Source organism: Hipposideros armiger, unplaced genomic scaffold (genome assembly GCF_001890085.2).
Source record: "Hipposideros armiger isolate ML-2016 unplaced genomic scaffold, ASM189008v1 scaffold_853, whole genome shotgun sequence".
NCBI lineage: Eukaryota > Metazoa > Chordata > Mammalia > Chiroptera > Hipposideridae > Hipposideros > Hipposideros armiger.
The window spans coordinates 326,154-340,852 of record NW_017732203.1 but is presented as its reverse complement, the minus strand read 5'-3'; the positions used below and the strand labels follow the sequence as shown (position 1 = coordinate 340,852).

Below are 14,699 nucleotides of genomic sequence, written 5' to 3'. Positions count from 1 at the left end.
CTTTCCCAATAAAGACAAAGAAAATAGCATCTTCCATCAGGAAGAGATTTGTAATGAAAATTTGGCAACCCAGAGGAAATTGCTTTGCTGATAGACAAACCGCCACTTGCCCCTAAATGTGCTGGCCACACAACTCTAATCTTCCATAATCTTTTCAAATGTCCACATCACACTGACCCACAAGCCTACATGGAAAGACAGGGATGCCCATTAACCTGGCAGCGCCCACAGCAGTTGTGGCCCTCCCTAAACTCTCCCCATCCCTGCAACTCTCTCCCAGTACGATTAGTGCGAAAGAAACAGATGGCTAAAAACTAAAATTCCATGTCTGTAACTGGCAACCCACATCAATCACAAAAGGCTGAACAATCACCTATGAGATTCATACGCTTTAAGAAGAAATTCACTTTAACACATACAACTTTAAGACTGCATACATCACAACACTGTGTTAGTGGACAAGCTGCAAATACTTTCCATTCCTTTGGGCTTTGCATATGGTGGTTTTGTATCAGTCACTGCAGGTAGTAGTTTGAGCAAGCTTTGTTTTTGTGGTTTTTTTAAACATGCATTCAACTAGATATAATTTCAGAATACATTAATACTCCCTCCTTATCATTACAGTTAGCTAAAAAATTGCCAGGCAGCCCCAAAACAGGATTTGCTTTAAGACCAACCCACAGAGTTAGTTGGAGACGGATGGTGCAGGGACCTGCTAGGCAGGACCACAGTGGTGTTTAGCTAAGTGTAGAGAGCATTAAGGAGAAAGTCCTGGTTGGAGGCACGAGGCCCGCAGCACCAGCTGTGGAATATCCAGGATGTGACTGCACAGCTCCATCCTCAGCCTGGTGGGAAAAGACAGACACACAGTCACACAAAACTCCTCTAGCACTGCTGCTCTGAAAGGGAGGCATTCCACTTAAGGAGGAAATCCACAAGAACCAGAAAGGTCAGCAGAAGGAAAGGCCACTGTTCCTGGTTCCCTCGGACCTCACAAAGACACCCAGTTTTGACTGCAGTGCTATTTCCTGCAGGAGGCAGGTGCAAGGAATAAATCCAGTGCACACAGTAAGTACTCGGTGGTTTCCTTCTTTCTTCTGCTTTGCACAGTCCCAATATAAACAAAAATTTAAACATCACATTGCCCTTGGATCAAGAGTCAGGCAGCAATTTTCTAATCTGTGCTTAAATTGTGGTAAACTTGCCATTCTCCACTGAAAAAAATGTACTTTAGTCAAGAGCGGACCCAGGTTTCACCAGTCACTTACATTTGCAGGTGATCACCACTGAGGGGGCACGTAGCTGTAGGTGGGTGTTCCTGGAGCCCGATAAGTGGGCACAGTGACTGGGTGGGGGGCAACAGGAGTTGGGGAGTGGGCGGTCAGCAGGGTACCTGGAAGAAAGAGCAGCATGTCTCAGTGGAGGCAGCATCGCCCACACACGGGGTGACTGCACACCACTGTATAGCTCCATGCTGACTCTGACAAGGAGGAAGGTACATGGGAGAGGGAATGGGCCTCAATCGAGTGCTATCAGAACTCTGAGTATGGAGCAACTCAAAGCTGTATAGACACAGGATGCTCATATTGATAATATATTTGTATAAACCTTGTGCCTCCCCTTCATATAAGCATACTCAATTATTTTTGCAGATTAGATGATAAACAGATTAGATAAACAGATTAGAGAACAAAAAATAATTTTTAAAAGTATTCATTCATCCTTTCAAAAGAAGGAAATGTGTCACATGCTACTACACAACATGTATGCACATTGAGGGCATTATGCTAGGTGAAAAAAAGCCAGTTACAAAAAGACAAATACTGTAGGATTCCACTTATATGAGGTCCCTAGAGTAATCAGATTGATAGAAACAGAAAGCAGATAGTGGTTGCCAGGGGCTGGGGGGCAGGGGAAAAGGAAAGTTGTAGTTTAATGGGTACGGTGCTTCAGTTTTGCAAGATGAAAACGTTCTGGAAATCTGTTTTACAACAGTGTGAATAAAGTTAACACTACTGAACTGTACACTTAAAAGTGGTTAATATGACAATAAATACATGGAAGAAAGGGATGGAGGGAGACTTCAAACTACTTAAGCTTCGGCGTACATTAAGATAAACATATTTTCCCCTATAATTAAAGAAGTCAGTGACTATTTGAGTACATTTATAGACAAGCACTACCTCAAACAGACCATACTCATCTTGCATCCTTCACGCTCCTGTCTCCCTGCCCACACACACTGTCGGCCCCTCCTTCCACATGCCCCAACCATATAGAAGTTTCTGTCTATGCTACAATCTCTTTTGCCTTCAAAAGGAAGTATGGAAAAACCAAATAAAATAGAGACTGAGAAGAAAGAAACACACAGGGTATGCTGAAAAACCTTTCTCTATAGAACAATTTCCTTACATTGCAGTCAAGTCTAGAAAAACAAAGAGAAAACTATTTTTCTTAAAAAGTCCAAGCCATGGGCAACCAAGTGCATCATGTGTACCTGGCCCCGTGCCACAGACAACTTGCATGCCCCTAGGAGGGAACCTAATCCCTGGACATGATATTGAGCCCCCAGATATGCCAGGATTCTGTGGAGATATGCCCATCCTAGCCAGGGAGCCTCTCTCAGCGGTTCACTTTCCTGACCTAGGGAAGTCTTGGGAAATAAAGTCGATGAATGCCAAAGGATTTCTACAAGCAGCTGTGATCGCTATTAACAGAGACCAGCTTTCCTAGATTCACGCAAACATCCCATTCAGAAAACGTGGCCTGCGAAGGCGGCCCATACTAAAGGGAAGGACCAAGAGGGCCAGCTCCAAGAACACAAAGTTCCCCATTCCACTCAAGCTTTACGTGCTCAATGGAGGGATATGGTCAAACCTCGTTTCTACTGCCAAACAGTTCAGCTCACCAAAGTGGCTCCATCAAATTCAGAAATTGTTATCCAGTCATGCTCTACCGGGAGGGTACTTAGTTCATGGTTTGTTACTCTAAACCCCACCCTCTCGTCTCCTCTCAACTAAAAGAAGGGGAGGGAAAGAAGGGGAAGAAAAAGATAATATGCTGTTCCTTCCCCCCAAAAATCACATGTCCTTCCACATACTTTAGACATGAAAAATCAATACCAAAGGTCAGTGTATTAGTCAGCTCTCCCTTCCCAGCTCTCATGCCATCATAGAACAGGTATCCCAGGATCAACTCACCTGCTGACATGGCCATAGTGGTCCCAGCCACCATGCCCATGGTGACCCCACTGCCTCTCGGTGGAGGGATGGGAGCAGGATACACCGTCGCCGGCATGCCATTGGGCTGCACCACCGTGGTGTGGTGGATGACGTGGGGGGGTGCTGCATACAGGGGCTGTGTATAGTACGTGCCTTGCTATGAGGAAGAAGAGAGACAACTGCAACAGGGTCCCATACCCAGTGGGTAAGAACCAAGATGGAATCAACCCTTCCCACATATACAGTGTCCAAGAACACCATTAAGAGCCCCACAGTGCATCCCAGGCCTACCTGTGCATATGGGCTCTGCTGGGGGTAGGCACTTCGCACGGGGTACACAGCAGTCTGATAGGGGTTGGGAGAGGAGGAGTACGGAGGTACCGTTCCACTGGTGGGCGAACAGGACACTTTGTAAGGTGTGCCAGGGGTGTAACCTGAAACAAAGAAGCCCAATGGTCTTAGCACAAACCTGCACTTGGCCAGACCCAGGGGAGGAACCAAGTGTGCAATGAAGACTGAAGCAGTTTTCCAGCCCTGAATGCAGTCAAGATCTGACACCACTGTGGCCCCACCCATCCACAAAGATCTAACTTTATTTCTTAGACTTGATGTGCAAGGATGTGTGTGTAGGGTAAGGGACATTTGAGAACAAGGGGGGGAAAAGCAAAGGAAAAGTTCTGAGAGTACACTCACATAGTAACAGTAAAAAAATACCCATACTGTTGGAATATAACTTGGTATGGCCTTCCTGGGGCACATTTTGGCACTAAAAGTATGTATGTCTTTTTTTTTTTTTTTAAATTCTTTCTATGTATGCCTCTTAATCCCACAATTCCACTTCTAGAAATTTGTTTTAAAGAAATAAGCATGGCAGTGACATCAGCTTCATGGCAGCATGAGACTCCTCCCTTTCTCTCTCCCTTTCAACCTACAACAAGTAAAACATCCGTGACCCAATAAAGGCTCCTTGTCCAACATACCAGGACACTGAAGAGAACCACAGATCTGTACAGGTGAAGATGGGTGAATCGGAATACAAAGAGGTGGAACTGGGCGAACAGCAGGGGTGGGGCCCACGACTCTGGTCCCTCCAGCCAGCAGCACCCACAACTCTGGCCACCCCTCAGAGGCAACATACCTGACTTTAGCCACCCAGCCACTGTGTGCCCACACCCAAGCTCCCTCCTCTCCACCCTCTGTCCCACCATGGCAGCAGTACCCAAGACCTAAGTGACTCTGGACATGGTGGAAGCACCCGCCATCCTGGTGATCCTGGGGGGTGACCCTAGGGCCACCAGCAGCAGCAAGACTCCAGTGATCCCCGAGTCACAAACAACAAGGTCACCAGTGTCACCTCTGGTGGAGGGGGAAAGTGTTGGTTCTCAAATATTGCCAGAGATAGCTCAGGTAAGAGAAACCAAAAATGTGCTATATATAGCACCACCTACTAGAAAACAAAAGAAAGGCCTCTAATTACCAATCTCTTGAACTCTCAGAATCAAAGTAAACAACAAGCTGTATCAAAATAAGAAATATATTCGCTATTTCAAATGCACAGGCAAGGAACAGCTCATCAAACCCTATGAAAAAACGTGGTAACATGGCAGCACAAAAAGAAAATGGTAATTATCCAAAACCACATTTAAAGTCACAGGAGATTATGATCTGATAGAGAATTCAAAATAGCCTTCATGAAGAAACTCAACAAGCTACAAGAAAACTGAGAAAGGAAGTTCAATGAGCTCAGGAAGGAGTAGAAGGAATACTTTAGCAAAGAATCAAACAGAAATTCTGGAGCTGAAGAACTCAATAAATGAGATGAAGATGCATTGGAAACAGAGCAGCAGATATACGAGAGAATTCATGAGCTCGAAGACAGAAATCTCAAAATCGTTCAGGCAGATGAGCAGAGAGAACTAAGAATTTTTAAAAATGAAGAAACTCAAAAAGAGCTATCCACTTCCATTAGAAAAGGTCACATAAAGATAACGGGTATTGTAAAAGGAGAAGAGAGGGAGAAGGGAGCAGAGCTTATTGAGAGAAATGATAGATGAGAACTTTCCAAAATTGGGTAGGAACTGGATAGATTGGGTTGTTGGAAAAGTCATGACGTATTTTGCCTATGTTTTTCAAAGGTCATTTATTTATATAAAGAACAAAGATCAATCAGTGATATATTGCCCATTTTGTTCGATAACCTTTTGCCATCTTTCAGTGAGCTTCATAATTCCTCGTTCATAGAAGGACCTATCTCTTTTTGCGAAAAACTGAACAAGGTGCTGATTTACAGCCTCATCTGAATTGAAAGTTATACCTCGCAAGGAGTTTTGAAGAAAGCAAGGCAAGCGGAAGTCTGATGGTGCAAGGTCAGGCGAGTATGGCTGGGTGTGGCAGCACATCCCATCCAAGCTCCAATAATTTTTGACACGTGATCAAACTTGTGTGTGGTCTCACACTGTCGCGATTGAACACATCTTCTTTACAATTAACAAGCTCTGGATGTTTCTGAATGATGGATTCGTTCAAACTGTCCAACTGCCGACAGTACACATTCGAATTGATTGTTCGGTTCCTTGGTAGAAGCTCAAAAAACATGACACTTTTAAAATTCCACCACACTGAGAGCATAACGTTCCGCTGATGAATGTTTCCGCTTTCGATGTCGTTTGAGGCAAATCATCACGTCAGCACAAGACCGTTTGTGCACCACATTGTTGTAAACAATCCATTTTCATCACTTTTATCAGTCGCTTCAAGAAAGGATCGTTTTCCACACGTTTAATGAGCATATTGCAGATGTTTATATGCACCGTCAAATGAACTTCTTTGAGTTCATGTGGAACCCAAATATCGAGCTTGCTTATGTATCCCAGCTTTTTCAGGTGGTCGTGGACATTTGAATGATGGATGTGCAATGTTTCTGCAATCTCTCGGGTCGTGTAATGTGGGTTTGACTTGATCAATGCCTTTATTTAGGTGTCATCAACCTCAATGAGCCTCCCTGGTGGAGAAGCGTCGCTGAGATCAAAATCACCAGCACAGAATTTCGTGAAACATTGCTGGTACTGATGTTCTTGTAGAGCATTGTCACCGTAAACTTTATGCAATTTCACCAACTTGACGCGCGTTCTTCCCTTTATGGAAGTAAAACAGTAAAATATGGTGGAAATGCACACTTTGGTCTTCCATCTTCAACTTGTAAAATCTCCAAAACTCAACCAAATCGCTCAATTTTTTTTAAGAATGAAGCTAGAACCTCAGCTGTCAAATGACATAGCAATAACATAGATGCAAATGACTATACTTCCAAAAATGAACTAGTGCCATCTGTCACAAACATGCATCATGATTTTTCTGACAATCCAATACAAGTCCATGAAACTAAAAGAAAACCTAATTATCTCAACACAAAAGGACTTCTCCAAGACACATTAAAATTGTCAAAAGTCAATGATTTTTTTTTAAATAGTCAATGATAAAGAATTTTAAAGGCAACCAGGAAATAAAAGCCAGTAACCTATTAAGGTACCCCATCAGGCTATTGGCTGATTTCTCCCCACAAACCCTATAGGCCAGGAGAATGAAAGGACACTCAAAATACTGAAAGATAAAAACTGTCTGCCAGGAATACTCTATTCAGCAAAGTTATACTTCAGATATGAAGGAGGAATAAAGGCTTTCCCAGATAAACAAAAAATGAGGGAGTTCAACACCACTGGACCTGCCTTGCAAGAAACGCTGCAAGGGAGGAGGCTCTTCTACCTGAAACAGTAGGCAAAAGTACACAAAACTTTGAGTAAGGTGACAGAATCAAAAATTTGGAACTCTAGATCAGACTAGGTTAGACAATTATAGCATAAAGGTTAAAGGGGAAAAAAAGTATTAAAAATAACTACAGCTATTTCAATTTTGTAACAAAGCCACAATATAAAACAGGATAATTTGTGACAATAACATAAAAGGGGAGGAGGAAAAGGACAGAAACCAATAGAGGCAAATAAAGATAAGATAGTATCAGCAAAAAAGGACTATTTTAGCTATGAGACGTATTATATAAACTGCATGGTAACCACAAAACAAAAATCTAGAGAAAAGACATGAAATTAAAAATCAACAAAAACAAAAACAAAACAGAAAAACATCTTGGAAAACCACGAAACTAAAATGGTAGGCAGAAACACAAGGAAAAACAATGGAGATACAGAGCAACCAAAAAATATAAAATAGCAGTACTAAATCCTTATAAATCTATAATCATCCTAAATGTATTGGGTTGTCAGAAAAGTCATGACATATTTTTTCTGTTTTTCGTTGCAAAAATGCGTCATGACTTTTCCGACAACCCAATAAATGGATTGAACTCACCAATCAAAAGAAAATAGTGGCTGGATGGATTTAAAAAACATAACCCAACTACATGCTGCCTTTAGGATTCATGTTAGATCTAAAGACAAACATTCTCAAAGTGAAAGGGTACGCATGATAATACATACTCCAATCAAATGATAGCCAGAGAAATTAGGTGTACGAGGTGTGATCAAATACAGTGACTGTTTAAATTGAAAAAAAAAAAAAAGTATTACAGTAAAAGACACATTGCCATTAATCCCCCTCAAAATGCACCCCTCACTTTGAACACACTTATCCCACCATTCTTGCCACTTTCTGAAGCAATTCTGAAACTCCTCTTTCTTCAGTGTCTTTAGCTGCACTGTCATGGCTCCCTCGACGTCCTGAATCGATTCAAAACGATTACCTTTCATGGTCATTTTGACTTTGGGGAAGAGCCACATGGTGCCAGATCCAGTGAATAAGGTAGATGATGACAAACCACAATGTTTTTATTTGATAGACATTACTGTACCAGAAGCAATTGTGACACAGAGCCTTCCCACTGTGATCAATAAACATGGTGAATGCTGCTGCCATCCAACAGAAAGGCAGGGATCATCAATATGGGAAATGGTGCGTTGAACCTTAGTAACAGTGTGCAGTCAATTGGGTGTGAGCTACGGTTGAGAGAAGGTGTGTTTTAAAGTGTGCTGTAAATCATCCTCCATCATGACAATGCTCCGTGTCACACATTCCTTCTGGTAAGGCAATTTCTGTCAAATAAAAACATTACGGTGCATCCTCACCCATCTTATTCACCAGATCTGGCACTGTGCGATTTCTGGCTCTTCCCCAATGATTCAGGACAGCCACGAGAGCACCACTAAAGACACTCTCGAAAGAGGACTTGCAGAACTGCTTCAGAAAGTGGCAAGAATGGTGGGAGAAGTGTGTTCGAACCAAGGAGTATTTTGAGGGGGATTAATGGCAATGTGTCTTTTACTGTAATAAATTTTATTTAAAATTCATCATATTTGTTGATCACACCTTGTAGTTACCAATGTTACCTCAATTAAAAAAAAAAAAGAAAGCAGGTATAGCAATACTTATATGAGACAAAATAGAACTGAAGCCCAAAAAGGTAGTAAGAGACAAAGGTGGACCACATATAATGAAAAAAGGGACAATCCAACAAGATGCAACAGTTATTAATTCTCTCTCTCTCTCTCTCTCTCTCTCTCTCTCTCTCTCTCTCCCCTCCCCTCCCTCTCTCTCCAACATAGGAGCACCAAAATATATAAACCAATTAGCAGAATTAAAGGGAGAAACAGACAGTAACACAACAATAGGAAATTTAGCATCCTGTTCACATCAAAGGATAGATCATCTAGACAAAGAGTCAACAAAGAATCATCAATCTTTTGGGGGTTTGGTTTTTTTTAAGAATCATCACTCTTAAATGACACATTAAACCAAATTGGCCTAATAGATATAAATAGAACATTCCACCAGAAACAACAGAAGACACATTCTTCTAAAGTGCACATGGAACATTTTGAAAAACAGACCATTGGAGGAGGGGGGTGGGGAAGTCGCAATAAATTTAGGAAGACTGAAATTGTATCAACCATCTTTTCTGACAATGGTATGAAACTAGAAATTGACAAGTAGAAAGCTGTAAAAATCACAAATGCATGCAGATTAAACAACATGCTACCGAAAAGCTATTGAGCCAATGAAAAAATCAAAGGAGATATCAAAAAAAAAATACATGGAGACAAATGAAAACAAAAATACAACATATTAAATTCTGTTATAAGATGCAACAAACCAGTATTAAGAGGGAAATTTATAGCAATGCGGCCTATCTCAAGAAACGAGAAAAACCTTACATAACTTAATCTTACACATAAAGGAACTACAAAAAGAACAAGCAAAGCCCAAATTCAGTAGAAGATGGGAAATAATAAAAATCATGCGCAAGTAAATGAAATCAAGACTGAAAAGATCAATGAAACTAAAAGATAAACAAAACTGACGTTTGCTTTCATCTAGCTATTGCTGAACAATTATTGGAGCAAGTGTCATTGCCAAATTATAATTGTCATGGATGTCCTTCAAATAGCGATACACCTTTTCCTGAGAATAGTCTGTCAACTGAATCCAAGCAATACCCTACAAAAAGGTGCCATGTTTGCTCGAAACATAAAATTAGGAAAGAGACTACCTAGCAGTGCAAACAATGCCAAGTGCCACTGCATTTACCTACTTGCTTTGAAAAATGTCATACTCTTCATATTTGCTTTTTGTTATACTTTGAATTTATTTGTTTTAGTTTTGTAGGTTTTTCATTTATTTGTTTTGCAATTCTAATTACCTGACGTCATCTCAATACTACGTATGTCACTGATTTTTTAGAAATTAATTTTACATAAAATCTGCTTTTACATATTACTCCAAGTACCAAAAAATTAAATGTTTTATATGCAAAATTTTTTTCAAATAAATTGGTACCCAAGGGGTTAAACATGAACTATTAAATAAAATTAGGGGAATTAGTGTTTTCCAAGTGTAACAATGGTATCAAGGTCATACATTTATTTGAGTAACAGGGGCCACACTGCAGTAAGTCCATAGGGCAAGAGCCACAAACACAACAACTCGGAATTGATTCAGCAGAAAAACAAAAACAAACAATAAAAAATACACACTCATCTTTATATAGTAGGTAAAGCAAATATGACAAAAATGGTAACTAATGAGTCTAGGTGGTGAGTACTATGGTCATTCATTATACTGTTTTTCTCAAATTTTCTGTATATTTTTTAAAAATTATAGTAAATAAGGTGAAAAAAATTATAATGCCTTCAGATGGGGACATACAACTGAGACCAGCCAGAAAATCTCCCACAAAACAACAGTCATGCGTGAGCTGAAGGGACAAGACAAGAAAGAGGCCTGACAAGCCACTGACCAACACTGGAAGATGAACATAAATTTTTGCTGAACCTTAAAAAAAGCCTTCAGCTATCTGGTCTGAAAGATGAGCTGGCAGCTAGGTACTGGCTGGAAGAACAAATGAAGTAAAATACACCGATGTTCAATACACACGTAGCCAATGCTCTACAGAAAGTCATGGTTCTGTGTGAGAAAGTGATACACAAGAAGAATGAGAAGAACAGAAGCTATTTGAGGAAGTGAAAACACACAAGCAATAAATTCATGACACGGAGGAACAACTGGTGAATATGAAGCCTCTAAAAACCAATCAATATTCCTAATAGGACAGTTCATGACTATTTTGTCACTGTTCAAACTGCAGGAAGAACTTGGAGCGTGTACTGAAGAGAAGACGGAAGCTGCCAACCTAAACAAGCTTCCAAAGATAAAGTATAAAGCCAAAGCAAGGTTCTCTGATTCAGAAGCATTCTTTTGGCCCACCACATCCAGTGAAAAAAAAAGGTGAAGTCCTTTACCCACAATCAACGATAGGCCAACCTGTGATGTCTTTCTTTCTCTTCTAATCGAGGCCTGAGGCCCATTCCTTTTTTTTTTTTTTTTAATTTATTTATGGTCAAGTTTAAAATTTTATCCAAGCATTCATCTTTTACTTCCCATTGAGTTAAATGTAGTTTTTAAAATGCAGAAGTCCACTTCTTACTAATTTAACCTTCACCTATTAGATTCATTAAAGCCCATAGATTAGCCTTCAGTCATTTGATATAACAATTAAATCATGATATTAAACCACTTATCAAGAGATGTCTCTTCAAGGCACCTAGACTCATATCCAAGGCATCAATTTGCTCATAGGAAGAACCTGGGAAGATCTTTTACTCCATGATAGCAGCTAAGTTTCAATTCTGTCATCCAAAGAAGAAATTTTTCTCCATTAGTCAAATCACAGTGCTCAGAGCTTTCAAAGAAACCAATTTTCCTTCTATTTAAGGACTTTTGTGTGTATATTTAATAACTTTCAGTGAAATTCCTTAGCCATACAAAGTAATAATTTAAAAACTCAGCTTTTCTTCCTAAATGTTGTTTAAAACAACTTCTTAAACAAATGGAGTATAAGCCTGGGTCAAAACGTTATTTCCAGCTAGCCTCAAGGGATAAGACTTTTAAGTGTGCCAATTCAAGATTCTCTTAGGGGTTTTATAGAAAAGTGAATGGTTAATCATTGTTAAACTGGATACAAGAAAAAAATAACGTCTGGTTAAAAATGATTAGGCTCCCAGTCAGCTGGGTGGGTAACCCCTCCCTGAGGCCCATTCCTGAGGAAATCCCTCTACTGTCTATAGGTCTTGTCATCATCTGAGGTGTCTTCTAACACCTGCCTCATACATATGATTTTTTGAAGATAAAGGGATTATTCCAAGAAGCTATGATGTGTATGCATCTATCAGAATGCAATCAATGCACTTAAAATGTGCTCATCTCATATAGGTCAATTTCACCTAAAAACAAAACCAAAAAAGAAATGAGGGACCAGCCGAGTGGCGCATTGATTAAGAGTGGCTTGGGACGCCAGCTCTGAGCAGCAGAGCCCCGGTTCGGATCCCACATGAGGGCCAGTGACACTGCGCCCTCTACAACTAAGATGGCAAACAACAGCTCGACCTAGAGCTGGGCTGCCATGAGTCGGTGGTGATGGCGTAGGCTGCAGCCCCTGCTGCAATGGGCTGCCGTGAGCTACCGTGAGTGGCTGGTAGCCGGCAGCTGCCGTCCAGTGGCCGACAAGTGACTGCCGCACCCAGGAAGAGCGCAATGATAATACCAATATGGGCCAGTGAAGCGATGTCCTCCACAACTAGACTGAAGAACAAAAGGACAGCAACTTGTCTGTTCCCCTTCCTCAATTCCCCAGTAAAATCTTAAAAAAAAACAACTGTAAACTAATATTAACAATGCATACACTGAAGTAAATGGGGTGACATGTACTGACATCCACAACTTACTTTGAAACACATCTAAAAACAAGGTGGACTGAAGGATGGATGGAAGGATATATATGTGATACAAGTAAAATATTAACCTCAAAAATTAATTTTTAAAAGTTTAACTGTGGAATTTTGGCAGTCTGTATGTAGTTGTTCACTAATTTTTTTCAGCTTCTCCATATATTTGGAAGTTTTCACAGTACAATGTTGGAAAAATAGTCACCCACTATTTCTACTCATTATAGCAATTTTCAATATACAGAGTGTGTCCCAAAAATGTTAAGAGATAACATCTCTTAAAATGTGTATACATTTTTGGGGACTTTTTTGGCAGCCCTGATGTATTATCTTACTGCTTATTCTTAGAACTGTGACTTACGTCCTAATACCAGAAAATTTATTTTGTTTTGTATAGGCATGGATATTATATCACTTTTTATCCACTCAAGGAAAGCAAACATGTCTTCCAGTCAATTAAAAATCAAGTATATCACACAAGATAGCCTCATCAGGAACCTTCCCAATTTAAAACACAGATGCGCAGACACACACACACACACACACACACACACACACACACACACACACACACACACACACACAGTATCCAAAATAGACACTGTCTCTCTGAAATAATTTTTAGACTTGCCAACCATTCACAATATAAAACCAAATATATTCACTGCTAGGTCTTTCAAAAACAGTGATAGCTTTCCAGGTTCTCCTTCCCTAAAAAGATGACCTGTACAAATGCAACACAGTCAACAAAATGATTAGAACCTTTCTCCTTTTACTCTCACCAAACGTGTGAGTCACTGCTGGTTGGCTTCCTCTCAGGGAAGAACTGCTCATTGTAAGGTGCCAGGGCTTTATATTTGAATGGATCCTTTTTTCCAAAAGTACTGCATACCATACAGATTTTATATAATGGTTTTCTGAGTCTAAAAGACATTTAGAAAATTGGATAATTCTGAAGCATAAAGTGTGTGTGAGGAGGAAGGAGCTGCACCAAAACACATCATCATGAAATTTCAGAATACCGGAAACAAAAATATTACAGTGCATCAAAGTCAATCATGCCTCAGCAAGTAACACAATTCTCAGCAGCGGCAGAAGCTGAAAAACAATTAAGCAGTGTTTTCAAAACGCCTGGGGCCTAGTAGTCTATATCCACACAAACTGTCAATGGACTGTGAGTGTAGAATAAACTGTTTCAGACATAAAAAACACTCTCAAAATTGTGGCCCTCTCATACTTTCTTGGGATATTACTAAAGAAAGATCCTCCACTAAAACCAAAGAGTAAATTGAAAAAGAAAAAAGAAGGAAAAGGCACAAGAAATCCCTGGGATGGTGGAGAAGAATGACCCGAGGGTAAGGCCCAGAGGACAAGCAATCCAGATTGGAGCAGGAGACCTCGGGGCCTTCAAAAAGAGGTCACGGAGAAAATAAAACATGGAAAAACCTCATGTGGCATAAAATGCTGAGAAGAGATCCCCACACCTGCAGGAAAGTTGGAGGCTTAATTTATGATATGGTTACAGAAATCTAATCAAGGATACTAGTTCTGGGGAAGAAAAAATAGTTGTGGAACAGCCACACATTCACAGCAGTGCAAGGTGCTCAAGTGGTTACAGTAACAGAGGTAGGAAGAAGGAGACAGTCTTTGAACTACGTGATTGGAAACCTTTAATTTGAGAGAGAGCGAGACAGCCAACCACCTGTAAGCATTCTAACGCTTTTCTCTGTGTGGTTGCCATAAGTGAAGTTTAATTTTTAAATAACCCGGGGTCTTACTTCATGGACACAATTCTGAGTTTAAAAAGGAAAAAAAAAAAGCTGTACTATAAAGCATTTCACTTATTAAAGATCCTTCACAAACAAGTAGTAAGACCACTTAAAACACTGTAAAATAAACCAACAGTTTAAATAACCCATTACTTTGTTGTTAGACATATCTGCACTTGTACATAAATGTTTGCATACCTGATTATTCTTTTAGGAGACATTTCTAGAAGTGGGTCAAAAAGACTCATTTTGAAGCTTCTAATACATTGCCAAATTGTCCTCTAAAACTTTCCCCAATTTATCTTCCATCCAGCCATGCATCGTAGCAACCAAGGAAGCTGCGTATTTCATCACTCTTAGCCACATCTTCACCTTTTTACAGTATGTACCAATGTAATGTCTACATCACCTCTTAAGTA

At 40.2% G+C, this 14,699-nt stretch overlaps 1 protein-coding gene across 3 annotated transcripts in view; it reads right to left on the bottom strand.

The window, feature by feature from the left end:
* The window catches only part of FAM168B (family with sequence similarity 168 member B), a 32,762-nt gene continuing 18,063 nt past the window's right edge, over positions 1-14,699 (bottom strand). For all 3 annotated transcript variants that reach the window (XM_019629408.1, XM_019629410.1, XM_019629409.1), the window contains exons 4-7: positions 3,513-3,655; positions 3,201-3,378; positions 1,269-1,393; positions 1-845 (exon numbers count right to left, since the gene is read on the bottom strand). In XM_019629408.1, coding sequence (XP_019484953.1) covers positions 841-845; positions 1,269-1,393; positions 3,201-3,378; positions 3,513-3,655 — 451 coding nt within the window. In that variant the 3' untranslated portion in view covers positions 1-840. The remainder of the gene's footprint in view (positions 846-1,268; positions 1,394-3,200; positions 3,379-3,512; positions 3,656-14,699) is intronic.